The 17,870-nt window shown below is 46.8% G+C and overlaps 9 protein-coding genes across 9 annotated transcripts; 5 read left to right on the top strand and 4 right to left on the bottom strand.

Moving 5' to 3' along the window:
- Positions 1-340: 340 nt before the first annotated feature.
- Positions 341-895, bottom strand: N7508_006600 (uncharacterized protein; the record flags this gene model as incomplete). Its single annotated transcript, XM_058464666.1, has 1 exon — positions 341-895. One exon carries the CDS (start codon positions 893-895, stop codon positions 341-343), a length of 555 nt encoding a protein of 184 aa, XP_058318519.1.
- A 494-nt stretch (positions 896-1,389) lies between these two features.
- N7508_006601 (uncharacterized protein) lies at positions 1,390-3,292 on the bottom strand (the record flags this gene model as incomplete). The annotated part of the gene is made up of 3 exons (XM_058464667.1): positions 1,390-1,414; positions 1,464-1,471; positions 2,354-3,292. 3 exons carry the CDS (start codon positions 3,290-3,292, stop codon positions 1,390-1,392), a joined length of 972 nt encoding a protein of 323 aa, XP_058318520.1.
- Positions 3,293-4,461: 1,169 nt separating this feature from the next.
- Positions 4,462-5,989, bottom strand: N7508_006602 (uncharacterized protein; the record flags this gene model as incomplete). The annotated part of the gene is given in 4 exon segments (XM_058464668.1): positions 4,462-5,298; positions 5,311-5,459; positions 5,539-5,652; positions 5,728-5,989. The coding sequence occupies 4 exon segments, from the start codon at positions 5,987-5,989 to the stop codon at positions 4,462-4,464; spliced, it is 1,362 nt and encodes a 453-aa protein (XP_058318521.1).
- Positions 5,990-8,094: 2,105 nt separating this feature from the next.
- On the top strand, positions 8,095-9,486 carry N7508_006603 (FAD-dependent oxidoreductase; the record flags this gene model as incomplete). Its single annotated transcript, XM_058464669.1, has 3 exons — positions 8,095-8,150; positions 8,201-9,263; positions 9,319-9,486. The coding sequence occupies 3 exons, from the start codon at positions 8,095-8,097 to the stop codon at positions 9,484-9,486; spliced, it is 1,287 nt and encodes a 428-aa protein (XP_058318522.1).
- A 116-nt stretch (positions 9,487-9,602) lies between these two features.
- N7508_006604 (uncharacterized protein) lies at positions 9,603-10,562 on the bottom strand (the record flags this gene model as incomplete). The annotated part of the gene is made up of 3 exons (XM_058464670.1): positions 9,603-9,720; positions 9,810-10,390; positions 10,461-10,562. The coding sequence occupies 3 exons, from the start codon at positions 10,560-10,562 to the stop codon at positions 9,603-9,605; spliced, it is 801 nt and encodes a 266-aa protein (XP_058318523.1).
- Positions 10,563-11,273: 711 nt separating this feature from the next.
- Positions 11,274-13,584, top strand: N7508_006605 (uncharacterized protein; the record flags this gene model as incomplete). Its single annotated transcript, XM_058464671.1, has 2 exons — positions 11,274-12,377; positions 12,430-13,584. The coding sequence occupies 2 exons, from the start codon at positions 11,274-11,276 to the stop codon at positions 13,582-13,584; spliced, it is 2,259 nt and encodes a 752-aa protein (XP_058318524.1).
- Positions 13,585-14,547: 963 nt separating this feature from the next.
- On the top strand, positions 14,548-14,978 carry N7508_006606 (uncharacterized protein; the record flags this gene model as incomplete). The annotated part of the gene is made up of 2 exons (XM_058464672.1): positions 14,548-14,711; positions 14,774-14,978. Coding segments are annotated over 2 exons (369 nt in total), but the record flags the coding sequence as incomplete, so codon positions are not given.
- Positions 14,979-16,070: 1,092 nt separating this feature from the next.
- N7508_006607 (LapA family protein) lies at positions 16,071-16,923 on the top strand (the record flags this gene model as incomplete). Its single annotated transcript, XM_058464673.1, has 2 exons — positions 16,071-16,323; positions 16,403-16,923. 2 exons carry the CDS (start codon positions 16,071-16,073, stop codon positions 16,921-16,923), a joined length of 774 nt encoding a protein of 257 aa, XP_058318526.1.
- A 583-nt stretch (positions 16,924-17,506) lies between these two features.
- Positions 17,507-17,811, top strand: N7508_006608 (uncharacterized protein; the record flags this gene model as incomplete). The annotated part of the gene is made up of 2 exons (XM_058464674.1): positions 17,507-17,609; positions 17,633-17,811. 2 exons carry the CDS (start codon positions 17,507-17,509, stop codon positions 17,809-17,811), a joined length of 282 nt encoding a protein of 93 aa, XP_058318527.1.
- Positions 17,812-17,870: the final 59 nt, after the last annotated feature.

The raw sequence follows: 17,870 nt of genomic DNA on the forward strand, positions 1-17,870 counted from the left end.
AGTCACGTAATATAGTATTTGAAACTTATCGCTGTGTTATCCTAAGTTTATGATCAAAATGCATATGTAGATTAGGAATTACCTATAAGCTTTCTTGTCACCAGATATTAGCTAAGGTCTTGTCAAGTATTCTACTGACGTTTCATGCCACGATACCTAAATATGGGCTATATGAATCCTTCTCAAAAACCATAAATCTCAAAACGTCCGTCGGAATTGATTGATAGAAGACATAATCAAATTTGGAAAACGTTAATAGCAATAAAATGACCGCTGTAGCTCCTCTAATGACTCCAAGAAGAGAAAGTGTGTCAATAACATGGAATCACGCTCGCCTGTGTCAACGAGGGCCTTCCGGATATTGGGAATGATCACCGGAAGGTAGGAAGTGCATCTGCATCCTTTCATACATGTTATCAAATTCTTTCATCCACTCATAGCACTCGACAACTCTGTCCTTCAAGTTCTGAAGAGCCGCTCCTTTTTCTTGGGAAGCCGTACAGTCCTCGAAATGTTTCAAATTCTCCGACAAAGCTTCTCGGAGCTTTCCCAGGTCCACCATAATTTCTTCCAAGAATGCGGCCATCTCAGGAGCAATTCCTCCAAAAATACTGATCAGTGAATTTAGAATAGGCTTATAGTATTCATCCAGATCCGTTTCGATGGCGTTGACATCAGATTTGTAAGGTGTTCCCCGCAAGACATCCCGATGGAAGGATTGAAACCATGCTAGATCAAGTTCCGCATCCTCTTGTAACTCAGACTCGTCATAGCGATTAAAGTCATCGAAGGTATCTTTCCATCCTAGCCATTGGGTAACACGATCCTCGACCACTGAGCTGTAAGCAATTGTTTTTGCGTCGAAGCTGTCCACATCTGAGCACAATCCTCGCATGAAGTCCGCGCCGTCTAAATCCCCATAGCCAATTGTATCCTCAAAAAAGTAGTTCCAAGAAGGAAGTTTATTGAGAATTGTTTCAAAGTAACGAAGGAGATCGCAGCGAATTCTTCTTTTCTGCTCCGTGTATGCCGCCCTCGCCAGTAAAGTCCCACTGTCATTGCTTTCCTAAGATCAATGATCATTAGAGATGTTCCTTGTACAAGCCGGTGATTTTCTCACGGAATTGGTAGACTTCACTTTGCAATTATCAAATGAGCCCGACATCAACAGCTGAAATAGTGTTTTTGCTGTGCTGTAATTTTGCCTCTGTGGATGCTTTTTCGTGCGTGCAAATATTTGATTTGCTGAGCACTGTAGCCTTTGGAAGGTGGTAAGCTCAAATTGACGGCGGCTCAGCCACGCAATAGTTTCCAAAGTATCCTCGAGAGACTGTGAAATGATATCCTCATTAAGACCATAGCTTGCTTTGCCACTGTAGTTGAAGTCTGTCAGGCAGAAGGCCAAAGGTGCTTGCTACAATTGTATCAGCATGGAACATGTTGCTTTCAGATTCTGAACCTACCATGCAGTCTAAACAAGATGTGCCAAGGTGTTCAGGTTTGGAAAATAAAATCGGAGGCAAAAGGGATGCGTCTTTTGAGCGAAGACACGCGGTTGCAGATACTCGCTCGGCAAAAGAAATTCCTTTGCGTTGGTAGTTATCGTTGGTAAGAAGGTCAAGTAGGATTTCGAATGCAACTTTCCAAATAATCACTCCCTCTGTGCTCAGCGGAGCTGGGAGTCCTGTCATGATCTTCCCGAAATTTTCGTCTTGTCCAATCGAGAACACAACCAGCAACTGCAAAACTATGCCTTTCTCATCCAATTTGGTTATCAAATTGTTTCGGGAAACAAAAACCCCTAGGAATAAAAGACCCTAATTCAGTTATTGCATGATAATTGGATGAGGCTCACCTAGGAAGAGAGATGTGAGGGAATACAAACTTTCAAAATATGATCCGATCTCAAGAATATCCAAGAAATGGAACTGAGTACAAGGGGTGCTCCAAATTATCTCGTTTGATGTCTGAAGGCATGTGCTGCAAGGAATGAATGCATAGCACTAATCAGACGTTAGTTTGACTCAGTATTTCAGTCTGATTTCGTGTATTTGGATCGGGTTTTAACCTTTTCCTTCATCTTCCGGCAACTTATGTAGCTCCCTCTTTTTCTAACCTCTTTGCGTATCACTTTCTCCTGCGCTGTGAGTGGACCCTTTCTTCCTCCCCTGCGAACTGGCGGTAATGACATAGGACGGGATAGACCTAGGGAGTTTCTTGGTCGGCTACCAGTGTGTGGTCTTTCCCCCACCTCTATAGGTGCTGTAGGCCTTTCTGTCTCAACAAGTGTTTCCGGCATATGGGAGCAAAAAGGATCTGTTTGTGGTGCTTCCTCCCAGGTATCAAGAGCTACGGAATTTGAAACAGAAGCCTCATTATTCCATAGCTCTCCCTGTACCGGGACTGACTCCGAATACGCGAACATTGGCCACAGGTCAGTTTCGGAACTGAGAGTCAAGCCGGAGGACCCATCGTTGGCTACTGTAGAGGGCGCGCTCCAAGGCATAGCGATGTTGCCGTTATTTGGCCAACTACCAATATCCCACACAGCCGCAATACCATCGCTGTTTGTCATATATGGGAGTTGACAGCTTCCTGAGCCCGGAAACAAGCTAGCACCCTCTGTATCATATCCCTGAATTGTAATCTGGGGCGAAGAAAGGGAAGGCTGGCTTTGTGCCAGAGTAGGGGCATAGACCTCTGACTCAAGTGTTTGTGGGTAGACGGCATCGCCTAATGTTGAATATGCATCATGTTGCGCATACTGATTGTCCATATCTGGGACACCGAATAGGCTTGGAGTGCTTGTAAATCGATAATCATTCGAAACGAGATCAAAAATATTCTCTTCAAATCCGAGGAGATACTCCGGCTGAGTACGGTCCGCTACAGGGACAAACGAATATCCATCAAAATTCGGATCAGGCCCAGCAATCACTGGCTGCTGGATTGATGGTAAAGCCAAACTTTGGAAATTTAGATTTTGGATGAACTCAATGCTCTGACTCGAATTGACCTCAGCTGAAATTTGGTGAGTACTTAGATAGTTAAAGTTCACCAGGATTTTCCAGTTCTGTGAATATATACCATGATTTCCATTCGGAATCGACTGGGTCTCATACATCCCAGAGGCCTGCCAGTAGAGGCCGTCAGAGGAATTAGCCAGGAAGAGATGTGGGTCATGCTGGTGTAGATGGATAGGCTCCGCATTCTCCTCCGTTCTGACCACTAGAGCTTCTTGGCAGTCGTCGACGCAAGCCGATTGCTGCGCATCCTCCATGTTTACCTCCATCGTGGGAAAAAGCCCAGAATGATTGTTCTTAGGAATTATGGACTACCTCTGAAGGGCTGGAAGCTTCTTCTTATAGAAAAAAAGATTACCTCGCTAGCGAATCCGTCAGTCACCATTTTTCGTCGGATGACATGTATAGTTGTGAAAAGGCTCAGGTGGGGGCAGAGTTGATGCAACCAATCATTTTTGGAACCGGCTAACAGCCTCACCCAGACAGCCCGTTGTGTGGGTCCCTAGGTAAGTCTGACCAATTTGCTACCAATCAGAGGAGCGACCGGTAAGATGAATGAAAGCGGTGTCGGGGTGTGCACTAAAGTATGTTTGACCTGTTAACCAGGCAATCTATTTCCGGACGTCATTACAGTCATACAGTGCCCAGATGGCTTACATATTTTTGATTTGATCTGACATTGTGGTACAGTACAAAAATGTATGTGAAGTTGATAATTGAGGAATTTTTTGCATCTAGTGGGGCGCACCAACATACATGGAATGTGTGTTGGGCACTTGGCACGATTACCCTACATAACATATAATATCTCAGGCCCGTCAAAATTTCAACTTTACAAGAAAGCACTCAGTTAAAAGGCACACGATTATCTATTTCTAGGTTTACTAGACCGAGAGAGCGTAGAGCTAGCTCATCAGAGATCAAGTGTATATCAAGTTCGTTACAAAGCCACATATACCCTTAGTTGTAGAACTTCTCAAGCGTAGGAGCGATCTAGTATGGTTGTTAGAGGTGTCGTAGGTGTCAGGACGTAGATTAGTTGGAAGACAACCCGAAAGGGTTACTTGGTGAACATCACACAATGTCCTTGAGTTTTACCCTTCTTCAGTGGCTCGTTTTATACGCCTCTTTGGAACAGTCAACTGCTTCTAAACCGAATGGGTCTCGGGGTGGAAGCGGAAATTGAGATAGAGCCGGCATACATTGACACAGCCTTCAGCTAAATAGAATCTTCGATTTATGTAACCACATAAAATACAGAAATGAAGGATAACAAGAATATCCCAAACAGAATGCCGTTGCGCCGTTAGAACCATATTGTTGATCGGGAGCAGGCTTGACAACATGATAGGGACTATCCCCTAACTGAATTAAGAAAACCCCAAGCTCACTGCAACTAGGCAGTTATGAGGACTCGACTAGAGAGAACTAGTCTCAGTTAAGTGCTCGCAACCAGCACCGCAGGTTCACCATTAGAGATAGAGATGCAGACTTTTCCGCCTTCATCGGCGGTGACTGTCCCCTCTCCAAGGGTATTCTTCCATGTCCCACCAGGCTTCTTAGAGTCAAAGCAGTGCTCGGCCTCAGACCCAGATCCACCGTTAGACGTAAGGACAATGAGGTCTCCACCCGCCCTGCTCCACGCGTATGCCGACTCCGCGATGTACAAATAGACATGGTCGTTATCAGCGAGGCCACCAGCAGCCTTTCTCGCCGCTGAGAGCAGGGATATGGTCTTGTACAAGTCTACGTCGGTGCTGAATTTGCTGCGCCATAGGTCCTCGCGGTTTGCGGGGTCGTTGCCGCCCGCGTAGCCCTGTTCCGTGCCGTAGTAGACAATAGGGATGCCCCGGGCGAGAATCACGTAGGCGAGTGCGTTTGCCAAAAGCGACTTGTCGTTCTTCACGCTCAGCCAACGCGCATTGTCGTGATTGTCTATGAACGTGCCCAGGGCACTGGGATCAGGGAAAGCGGTATCGATTTTATCGTGCATGTCAACTATGTCCTGGGAAGAGCCCTTTTGCTGGTAAAAGTTATTCACGGGATAGTAGACTGCGTAGTTGAGCAGGCCGTCCATGTCCTTTGCGTATCCGGCAAGGTAATCTGGGTCGCCGTCCCATACTTCGCCGATGGTGTAAACCCCGGCAGCGGAGGAGAAGGCCGACCAGAAGTCCTTTTCAACGTGCTTGACGGTATCGATGCGCAAGCCGTCGAACCCGTATTCCGTGACAAGCCATTTGACCCATTTCTGGAAGAGCTCCCGGATCTCGGCACTCTATGTGTTCACATCAGGTAGGTCGTCTGCGATACGACAGTTTTCAATACTATCCTGGCTTGAGTAGTCGATTGTGCAGGTGAAATGGTAGGAGCTCTCCTGGTTCAATGGCTCTGGCTTGTTATCGCTGATGGGGACTCCCATGTGGTTGGCAACTACGTCTGCTATGACATAGATTCCCTATTTTCGAAGCTGGTCAGTACCTTCCACCTTGGACCGTAGGAACTCTATGGATTATACTTGCCTTCTCATGAGCAGAATCAACTAGGCTCTTGAGATCATCAGCGGTGCCGTAGTTCTCGTTGATGCTATAGAGATCCCGCGCCCAATATCCATGATATCCACCTGGCGCATCTACAGAAATGGTAACACGATCAGATAAGTTGTGTCGCCGAGAACAGAACAGCATGAGGAACTATTCGAACTCACTAGCAATAACAGGGGTGATCCAGATTGCATCAAAGCCCATCCCCTTAATATAGTCAAGCTTGGACTCCAAGCCTTGGAAAGTTCCACCACAGTAGTTTCCAAGGTTTCCGCAGGCATCTCCACCTATATCATCGCTTCCACGGGCAATGCGGTCAGTTAGGGCAAAATAAATATTGCGGGACTTCCATGCTTTCACATCCGCTGCTGATACAGTGCATATCAGAGGGAGTAGAAAAGCTGTCAGGCTGTGGGACAGTTTCATAATTCAGGAAAAAGTGATATCTCAAATTTTTGAACGCTATACTGGGCTTGTGGTAAATCAGTTGAGTACGATACCCATTGGAGAAGCTCGCCTCCTTTTATATTTGGATCTCCAAGATGTTCTCTATATGCAGCCGGGCTCCAAGGCCTTAACATTCCTTGCCATGACCCTTTGCACGGGTTGCCAATCCTTTGCAGATGTTATTTTCCTTTAGTATATTGCATTTATGCTAAAGATCTCTCCGCATACAGTTAGCTCCCCGATAATAGGCCGATGGTCCCACTAGAGAAAAGCCGCGCAGTGCTCAGGCCCGTGACCCCTGAAACTCCGGAGCGGGGGATCTGCGCACAGTTTGCAGTTAAAATGGTTAGTCAAACATCAATCATACTCCAAATACAGCAATAAGTGATGATAATGGTCCAATGTCGGCCCGAAACGCTGTGACGAAACTAGGTGTTTCCTATGGACAAATTATCAAATACCATGGTTGCCTACCGTGGTGAAATTACAGGGTCTTTTCAACCTAGAAAATCCTCGAATCGTAGATTGGACTTCCCTATACCAAGTACAATATTGCATAATAGTAAGCTAGTCCGCACAGATTGGGAAAATAGCGGATTTTTGTTATTTTAATTAGAGCCATACATAACCTAACATGGTTACCATACGCTGTCGTACAATTCAAACTTCTGTCACAAGCTAATCTTCGTAAGGGTCAGCCAGGCTACAACACTACCACACCTAGAGCCCTGAAATCCGTTTATTATTATAGTGAGGCACCTAGGTACATGTAGTTATATAGCACAGGGTCATTGTGATCGAAACGGTCTACTACTTTTGAATGTATTACGTTTGTATGATTACCCATTGTAGGATACCCATACATTGTTGTACAGCCGGATTTCTGTCACTATCCAAAGCAACGACAAAACGGATAGCAGCAATAACAATTACGCCCTGCTTTGCCGAAACTGCAGACCCTTGTTGTAAGGAGTCTGCTGTTACTTGCAAGATTAAGGTTCCACCCGTGGCTTGCGAGGGAGGCTGCTGTGACGACCAGTCTGCCGAGGCTGTTGGTAAAACGAAGGTCCCCTCTTGTTTAAATCTCCCATAGTCACCTGAAAGTCCGGTATTGGACGACTACTGAATATCCAGGCGAAGAATATCCGTGGATGAATATCCGCCCTGAATAGAGTGGCGAGCCGCCCATGCCCAACCCGTGAGCGCTAGGTGACCACGGTCATACACATGCTGTTGTATGTTTTTTTTGCTTGATTGATCCTCACTCAGTGTCAGGTTGTTAGACGTCTGTCTGTTTAATTGAATTTGTGGTTATATGTTCAAAGGAACAAAAATGTATTGCGAATCTAACAGCATCGTACATAGACTTGTAATTATAGAGGCCATGATGACAATCCCTGCAACCAAACAGACACTATGTAGCTAGCTGCATAGATCTGCATGACTTGGCGCTAATTCCGATGAGAGATCTCGGTCCAAAATATGAGACCCCCGAGGGCCATTATGAAAGAGTCGCATTCTCACCCTGTGTAGCCATCCCTTTGTTCCCTGTTTGTGTTTATTTGTCAAAGTTACTATTTCTTACTGCGCTGTTCCATAAATCGGCCGAAAAATGCTATTATCCGCTGAGACTCTATTCCAGGGGCTATTTGCAGGCCTCGTGGCCCTCACCTCTGCAGTCAGCGCCAATGAACCTGACTGCCGATGCTTTCCAGGGGATCAATGTTGGCCCTCCCCGTCACTTTGGGCCTCTTTCAATGAGTCGATAGATGGATGTCTAGTTGCAACTAAACCGTTGGCCTCATCTTGCCACACACCAAATTATAATGCGCGAGAATGTTCGAATCCAAAAGACGGTTGGCTTGTGCCTGACCAGCAGTATGTGCTCATTGTGTATCCGTAAATTTCCAAAGTTGAGAATGCCGCTGACAAGAGCAAGCTATGACTCTTCATCCTCGATAATGGCACCGTTCTTCACGAATGGGACATGTGATCCCTTTCATCCGGTTTCGAAGCCATGTACGTTAGGTAACTTGATTCACTATGCGGTTAATGTCTCGCGACCGGAGCATATTTCGAAGACGATGAAATTCACTACCGAGCACAACATTCGCTTGGTTGTCCGAAACACCGGGCATGAGTATGCTTTCTCAGTCTAGATAAATCAGATCAACTTGCTGACTTCACTAGTTACAATGGGAAGTCCACAGGCGCTGGTGCGTTGGGTTTGTGGATGCACAATATCCAAGACATCGAATTTAAAGACTATCATGATGTGCACTACACAGGCAGAGCCGCTAAATTTGGCGCAGGCGTACAAGGCACAGAAGCCTATCGCGCAGCCGAGGCCCAAGGACTAGAAATAGTTAGTGGAGAATGTGCGAGCGTCGGTATTGCCGGTGGATATAGTCAAGGAGGGGGCCACTCTGCCCTGTCTTCTCGCTATGGACTCGCAGCCGATCAAGTTCTGGAATGGGAAGTGATTGATGGTACCGGCCAACTCCTCGTGACCAATCGCGAGCAGAACAAAGATCTCTATTGGAGTTTGAGTGGTGGTGGGGGAGGAACTTATGGAGTCGTTTGGTCTATGACAACGAAAGCACACACTGGCACTCCAGCATCTGGCTTGAACCTCACTTTCACTAGTAATGGGATTCCGAAAGATATCTACTACGATGCTGTCAAGCTTTACTACTCCATGCTCCCCGGGATCGTGGATACGGGTGTCATGAGTCTTGCATACCTCACCAATATCTCCTTCTCTATTGCTCCTATGACGGGCCCGAATATCCCCGTGAAGAAGTTAGAGTCTATGATCCAACCATTCCGCGACAGTCTCGACAAAATGGGAATCAAGCACACATTCTATTCGGATCAATTCGATTCATACCTAGATGAGTTCGAAAACATGATGAAGGATGCGCATATTGGCACCGCTCAATACGGCAGCTGGCTCATTCCACGATCAGTGGTTCAAGACAAGAACGGTGATCTAACCGACGCGGCTCGGTATATTGCCGAGGATGGCGCAAAGTTCGCGACTTTCGCTCTCAATGTTTCTCAGGAAGTCACCGGTGACGTTTATAATTCTGTTCTTCCAGCATGGCGTGAAGCGATTTTCCACGGAAAGGTTTCGACAACATGGGAGTTCAATCAACCCGACAAGATGCGTAATTTGCAGGACAAGATGACTTTCGATTACGTGCCTCGATTGCAACAGCTAGCTCCTGATTCGGGGGCTTATTTGAATGAGGTATGTTCTGAATTGTGTTGACCGATGATATGCATGAAGTAAACACTCTTCGCAGGCCGACTTCCGCCAACCAAACTTCAAGGAAGCGTTTTATGGAACGAATTATGATGCGCTCCGTCAGGTGAAGGCAAAGTATGACCCTCACGATGTGTTCTACGGCTTGACTGCCGTTGGGTCTGATGAGTGGACTGTGTCGAACAGTGGGCGTATGTGTCGAGTATAACCCCAATGGCATAGCTTGAGAAAATTTAGAGTACCGAATCAGCGGTCAACTCTATTAGAATCTTTATTATTTGCTAGGCGGGTCAATCATAAGTACAATTCATTAGTACCTACCAACTACTTGGTTGCCTTCTCCAAATCAGCTGCCCACAAGGCCGCGCCAACAGTATTCGTGAATGAGAACACTATGGAGGCAAATGGCACCATCTCCAATACAAAGGATGCAATTCCGAGTCTAGATGTTTGGTCAGTGTGTCCTGGTACTAATCCAAGAAGAGAAAATAGCCAGAGAGGGGGGAAATTGAAAGCGAAAAGACCACATACCCTGTGTATGCTCCCCGGTTGCTTGTCACCCACTCCTCGCGTTGTTGCGAGTTCCAACCCTTCAATTGGAAGTACCTAGCATGGAAGCCTGGTCCAACTCTCTTTCCCTGCACGAAGATATACAACATTGTCCCGACCACAGGAATAAGGTTCAACGGCAAGTAAAGGAGAGACCGCAGTAGCGCCCGTGGGCTCAACCGTGCAAGCGGCCGAGTGAATATCTTCCCTAGTCTCGCAATCGCATCCATTCCTCCCGAACGGGGCTTGATTTGACGACCCTGTGCAACGAGAGGTTCCTGATCGCGGGCAACGAGAGTGCCATCGAAGGTATCGATGAGGGCGTCTTCGACGAGGAAAGAGCGTGATAGAACGTTTGTAATGGCGGAGCTTTCGCCAAGGACGAGTATGGCGGCTGAAATGGCGGCGAACGGCCCACTTGTGAAAGCCATGATTGCCATCTGGGGCACGTATGTGAAGAAAAACATCACGCTTGTAACACCTAGTCCGAGGGTGATGGTCCTTCCGGCGCGGGAGATAAAGGGACCCCAGAGCTCTTTGTGTGTTCCAAAGAATACAATACCCTAGTAAATTCCATAGTCAGTGACCTAGCGGAGCGCATGTATAATTTTGTTAGGAGGGCCATTTGCTCACCTTGAAGGGATACAGGTATGCCCCAGACATGATCACATCTTGGACAACAGCCCGTGCTGTTTGAGCCTCAGCTACTACAGCACCTTGAACCTTTTCTGACATCGTGTAGCTGAGTTTGAGAGTGAGCGAGAGATACGCTGAAGATGGTTGTCAAGACGAGCTTCACTAGCGCGAAAATGGACACGTGGTGACGTCATTCCGAATGTTTACAATTTTGGTCAATTTGACTACTTCCATAGTTCTTCTCACATTGGAATACATCAAGATGCCAGGCACAATGCCTTTTGCAGAGAGCCATGGCCCCTTTGAGACTATTGCTTCATGAAAAGGGGCTTCCACAAATAAAATGATCTGGAATAGGGACAATATAGCCGAGGGGCGTGGGTTAAGCTATTTGTGTCGGGGACGCCGAGACTAACAACTCACCTGTGATTTTCAGCCACAAAAGCCGACCGGAGAATACGCCCATGAGCCACATGGAACCGGGCAGTTCCTGACCCAGCGAGGACCTGGACCAAAGTCTCCCCAGCGCCACTTCAATAGTGCGCTGCCCCCATCGCGTTGCGTGGCTGCTTTTGGGGACGACCAGGTTCAAGCTTCCCCCAGAACAGACTAGCTTCTAGCAAAGCATCAAATTTTCGCTTGTTGTCTCAATCATGGCCTATGGAGCCCTACCCCAGATCGCTTCGAAATGCCCTGGTTTGGGCTTTGATGTGTTTATCTCTCGGAGGTATCGAGGTTGTCTCGTATATTTAGCTATGATTCCACCCAATGTCTTGAATTTTACTACTGTCGCTACTCGCTTTGCATATTATGATGTGGAAGCCTTCGCTATTACTGGCATTGGCTTGCGTAGTCACCACTTCGGCTCTACCCCATGCCCCAGATCATCCCAATCAGGGCAATTCGTGCCCGGTGAATGAGGCCGAGGACAACATTGGTGATCTTGTTCGCTTGATCCGAAAATGCCCAGAAGGCCACTTTTTTTGTCGTGAACTCATTCATGAGACATGCGAGGTTGTCACCAAAATCAAGACGGTGAATCCAGCGCCAAAGACTGTCAGGGTCACCGAGACTATCACCGACCACTCTCACCAAGTGACATCGACCTCAACCGAACGTATTACCTCTACAATTGTGAAGTCACCCACTAGCACCACCACTCTCCATACGACTTCGACTTCGACTCACACTGTGCCTGTGACGGCCACTGACTTGTCCACCCTGACGACCACTGATATTTCTACTGTCTTCTTGACCGAGCCGGACTATGAAACAATCACAGTACCAGTGACGAGCTTCATCACAAACACAGTCACCAAAGCAATTACTGATTATGCGGCTGCCACAATCACTCAGTCTTTTACGGATACCACCACCGAAACATTTACGAACACTATCACCGACTACTCGACGGCCTATGTCACAGCATTCATTACTGACCTTGCAACCGACTATGTCACCAATCTCTACACCAATTTTGCGACTGTTACTGCGACTAACTTCCATACCGACACTGTGACCCTTTCCTTTACTGATACTGCCACTGCAACGGCCACCAACACTATCTTATTAACCACTACACAAGAGGTGGATGTTACTGCGACAGATACTCAATCCGAGACGACTACTCAGACTGACTTCGTCACTACAACTAACACGATCCCCGCGACCGCGATGGAATATACCACTGCTACCATAACTACCGTTCAGACTGATGGTATCACTGTAACGACAACCACCATGGCTACTGTTGCTCCAGCAAAGAGAGACGTGATTGATGAGCGTGCTGGTCTGTTCACTCCTTCTCTGTTGAGAGGCATTGATACCACTCATCTATCGCGTGCATGCTCGATCTTGTTTGATGAGGATCGGGGTTCGACCGTGTATACCACAAAGACTCTTGCAACTCCCACAGTAAGTTTATATTCATTCATTTTTCAACTTCAAATACTAATTCTGCCACTAGATTACTAAGACTCTCACTACTCATACCGTGGCTCCTGGGGTATACACTGTTTACATCACCAAATTCACAACCGAGTTTGTTACAAAAAAGGCACCCGTGTTGACTACCGTCAAGACTGACACTGTCACTACCAATGTCATGAAGACGGTGACTATTATGGCAACTTCATCTATCACCGCCTCTTCGACCACCACCGCCACCGATATCTCCACAGTGACAGTCACGGTTGACAGTCCTACTACCGAAACCGATGTTGTCACGGCCACATTAACCAGCGACGTGACGACCTCGACCACTTTGGATGTAACAGCCCAAGAAACTGCCTCTGTGACTGAGAATGTCACGCAAGACGTGACTGCGACTGGGACAACTGATGTCACAACCACTCAAACAAATACAGAGACTGTTGATATTACGACAAGCCAGACAACTACCGCAACAGCCGATGTTACCGCTACCGAAACAGCGTCTCTGACGATCACAGAAACCTCAACAACAACCGTTGACGTGACCCAGGTAGCAACAATCACCTCCACTTCGTCATTGACTGTCACCGCCACAGTACCTGTAACTCTTCAAACCACGATTGCCAACACAGTCGATGTCACCAGCACCGCTTTCGCCACATCAACCATCGACGTGACCGTCACGCAAACAGTGTCAACAACCACAACCATCACCGTCACCTCAACGGCCACCAGCTCCCCAACCTGCGGCGTGAACGTCGTCTCAAACCAAAATTTCGCCGGTGCAGCCCTCTCTCCTTGGGCCTACTCTTCCACAGGCAACGGCAGGTATGCGTTCGTTGCCGGTGTCAACACTCCTTACGCAATCGATCTCTACACAAGTGGTGTCGGTATAAGCACGCCAATGATCAAACAGGCAATTCCCACTGTTGTTGGCAAAACCTATACCATTTCTTTGTACTATTTGGTGTCAAATGGAAATTCTGCCTCGACTTTCCAGATATCATTCGACAACACCTACGCAACTTTGTACTCTGTCAATATTGGAGCCTCTATTAGAAATGTTTGGAAGCCTTTCCAGGGCTCTTTCGTGGCATCATCCAGCTCTACTACGTTGTCACTCAAATTTGTTACGAATACGCTTGCGTCGGTTTATATTGACACGGTTTCGGCTGTGACACCGTGTTGATCGAGCCTTGCGTTCTGTCGACTGGCATGCTTGATATTTTTCACCTGACAAATTTGCAATTCATTGTGTATATACCTTTTTATTACGTTTAGTTTGTAGACCTTCGTTGCCCAATTCTACATAATTCTCTAAATTTTGTGAGCCTTCTATGTGTAAATTATTCAAGGAAGAATACAATTACGAGACTGAGCCCAGGCTCTATGTTTCAGGCGCCGATGGTCAGCTTCTATTTGAAAAGACACCCTATTGTGATGTCGATATAATCCAAAGTCAAGCTATCATGGGTTTTATTGTATTATCATATGGCTTTCAGGTTTTTTTTGTTTTACTCATGTTCATTATCACTGTTTGCTTTGCATGCTATGACACTTATTGCCTTGATGCTGTTGGTTTCGTCTGATATTGTCTGCCTTATAATCCTATTGTTGACTTTTCTCTTCCATGATTCTAATATACCATATGATAGTATCAGCTAGGTTCAATTTTCATGAAATGTCAGAACGAATCCTTCCAAATCCAACTGATCCATCTAAACATTGTTGATACTTTTCCATAAACATCTTGCCGCGTCAACCAAGTCCTATAAACCGTGTATTCCTCGAGCATTACCATCGCCCAAGTCTTCACAAGATCCAAACAAATGCTACTCTCAACCAACCATGTTATGCCCCGGACATATCCAGCTTGGGAACCACAAGGCAAAGCCCTACAAAGATGTGGGAATTACGCCAACACAGCCGGATGTCCCATCCTCAGAACACCTTTCACCTTTGGTACTCTCGACCCTCAAATCTGGCAAATCACTCACCGAGACGTCCCCCTACCAACCCTATATCGTGCTTGAATCGGTCAACTTGACGTACCGCTCGAACAATTCGAACTCTTACCCCAAACGCCCGCTATCACCTGTACAGAATCCTCACTTCGGAAAGTTCACGAACATACTGGGTCGGCTGAACAGCACCGGGCGTGATTTTCATTGAAGTTATCTACCACCTCCGAAACGCGTCTGGTCCCCGGGTCTCGGAACTCACAAAGGCTGTCCACGAGAATATCTTCCTACTCAGCAGTCTCCATTCCATCTTCTTCTCTGACGTCGTTAATTTCGATACGGACCACGCTGCTCGGTCTGTGTTTGATTACTGCTAACCTTTTGCGTCTTTGAATAATGGCTTGCTCACTGAGACAGCTCCTCTGCCGAGTTTCATGCTTTATTAGCCTCGCGTTTTGGAAAGATGGTCTCGTATCTTGTTCCGCGTGCTTGCAGTCAGGCTGTGAAGCGTGTTGCGAGAATCATTAATTTTCACACTCAGGGTTACCGACGTGAACTCAGTATGCACTTTGATATTGAGAACTTTCGAACATTTCGTTTTTTTAATCACGGGGGCTTCTGATCTTGCTGGATCATTGATGGGATTTCCCGGCATTGGGATGGTTATGAACGGAGTTCGGTACTTCAATTTCATTCAGCGACTTAACTGCGTCGAGCTTCACTATGCTGAGCCCTTTGTAAGCAAATGTATTTCCTAATTCAATGAGGCTGATGCGTTTAGTGATATACCAAGAACCAATTCATAGGAAAGTCACCAAATTGGAGTAGGTAAGTACCAGCTAGGAAGAAACAAGCATTGCATCCAAATAGATGTGCTGATGCATTGAGAGCAAAGCTCAAGATATTGCAGTCGGAACCATGAGTAGACCGGGGATCGGAAAGTAACACGTGGGCAGTGGAAGGGCCAGGGCATTAAGGGTGGCGATTGTCGAAGGTCCACCACTCCGCCGCAGTGGCCCACTGGTTTGAACGGTGTTTATCTGCCCTCAATGCTTCGTTTTCTCGACTTTCTTGTAGCATTTGTCATACGCTTAAAACTCCTTAAATTTTGGCGACCTTAGTCTTAATAGCCAAGTTGGTTCTTAAGCGCGCAAAGCAATGATATCTTACTAGAGCAGAATCCTCAATGGGTCTGAGAGATGGTAGCGATCGAAATATAAAACGAAAATTAGCGCCCGGCGTAACGTTCGGTCCCCCGAAACATAGTGTACTTTTGAACTGGGTCGTGCCTTACCCGTAGCAATCTTGTTTCTAATTAGCGCCCGGCGTTTTTCTGTAAGCCACCGACTTGGGGGCCATACGGTGATCATGGTGATTCTTGAATTAGCGCCTGCACTGTTTTCGCGATAATTTGTCTATTATTAACCCTACTGGCCCAGCCATGGGAAAGAACGGGACCTTCTGCACCTAGGCGCGTATCATCATCTATCCATCCCTACCGTAGGGAATTGATTACCCTTTAAACCCGACGGTGGAACTTCCCCCTTCATTCGCGTTTGCCTTTTTCTTTATCCATTTTATTGCCTGTTAGCTTCTTGACTGGGATATTTTATACGCCCAAAGAAGTTTCTGTTTATCTCGACAGCAAATGTGACCGATTCCAACAATCCCCTCTTTCGTTCTCCGAAAAGATTTATCGAGCCTGTTCAACAAAATGAAACGCTTCTCACTCTTATTCCTTTTCTACTTCTGCCACTCAACTTTGGCTGACACTTGCTATTGGCCTAATGGCAAAGCTGCCCCTGATAATTGGATGCCGTGTCCCGGTTCAAAACACTGTTGTGCATCTGGCGAAGCCTGTCTATCCAACAACCTTTGCATTGCGGGGAAATATATGACAGTCTACCGAGGAGCATGTACCGATAAATCGTGGCCTATATCAGAATGCCCTCGAATCTGCTACGAAGGTAAAGCCTCATCCCAGGAGTTCGAAAGCCAGCTATATATATGATATCCTCAGCAACTAATACGGCATATCAACTGCAGAAATCGACGGCGGATGGGCTAACCTATATCCTTGCCCTACAAATAACAATGAAGTTTTCACCTGCGGAGGCTCAGGATGGTCTTCTTCCGTTTGCGACGCTCAGCTGGGTAACTTTACCTGGGTCGAGAGTAATGTCACGGTGGCGCAGTTAGGAATTCCCACCTCATCATCCGCGGTCAGCTCAGCAACCGCGACTTCATCGACTTCTCAATCTACGGATACCTCGACTTCCCAAACAAGTTCGACGGTTTTGACCTCGGGCTCGCCAGAGGAATGCGAAAGCCCCTTGGGGGCCGAACTTGGAATTGGGCTTGGGATTGGTGCGCCCCTTGCGATTGCAGCCGTGACAATGTTCTGGCTCTACATGCGAACACGGCGTCAGATGCAAGTTCTGCAGCAGAGACTGAATGAGAAGGGTGGTAACCTACAGTCTGCTCCACCGGTCTACCAATCTCCTCCCAGGGAGCTAGATGCCGAGGATACAAATTGGCCGAAAGTGTATCGGTCGGAATTAAGTTGATATTTTTATCAATAATGTGTACTCATGCGAAATTCTATTTGTCAAATATTTTAATGATTAAATTGACTATTTATAGCAACGAATGTTGGAGCATTGAAAAGTGTCGTGTAGCTTTAGTTGGTCTTGTATGTCACCAGAGGTGTGATCATAGTGGGACATCCTTATCTTTGGTAGTACATATGGGGACTCGGCAGGGCTTGAGCGAGGGTAGAGTTAATATTTGCAGGATTGTAGGGTCTTAGAGGCAGTGGGCGAACCCCTTCCTTAAACCCACCTCCATCCGGGAGCGGCTCTGCGCAGATCGACATAATACACTATTAACATATTACGAGTATTCCATTCCTATTTGAAGCATGATAGAGCCGGCTCTTCATCGACCAAAGAAGAAATGGAACTCAAAGACCTTGCTCAGACGAGGGCACTCGCAATTTCGGAGATTGTGACTCTAATTCTGCACGAGATGGATATGCGAACGCTGATCGCCGCTCAACGCATTTGTCGCACGTGGAAACATCTAATCGATGACTCGAATTCGCTACAGAAGGCTCTGTTTCTCTGACCAATCAGCATAAAATCCGACAAAATGGCTCCAGTCTACAACCCGCTACTAGCAGAAGCTTTCCCGTGGGGTTTCGCTCTGCAAGTCCGAGAGGATGCCGGCGATGAAGATTCCATCAGCGCGACAGGTAAAGTAGAAACTTCCGTCTAGCTCAAGAATCTTGCTTGGGAAAAATATCCGGCCGTGACAGAGATGTTCGTCCTCCCCGAAGCAAGCTGGCACCGGAAGTTGGATATTGTGCTGAGGGTGACCGCAGATGTGACCAACATAGAAGACTCGAATGCGGAGGAGGTGGAAAAGGGGGAGCGAAGAAGAATGAGAAGACATGAAAAACGGATGAACTTGCCTGGGAAATATTCATCAGTCATATCGGGAGTTGGTTTTGACG

This window comes from Penicillium antarcticum (assembly GCF_028974205.1).
Source record: "Penicillium antarcticum strain IBT 31339 chromosome Unknown utg000006l_segment0_segment0, whole genome shotgun sequence".
NCBI lineage: Eukaryota > Fungi > Ascomycota > Eurotiomycetes > Eurotiales > Aspergillaceae > Penicillium > Penicillium antarcticum.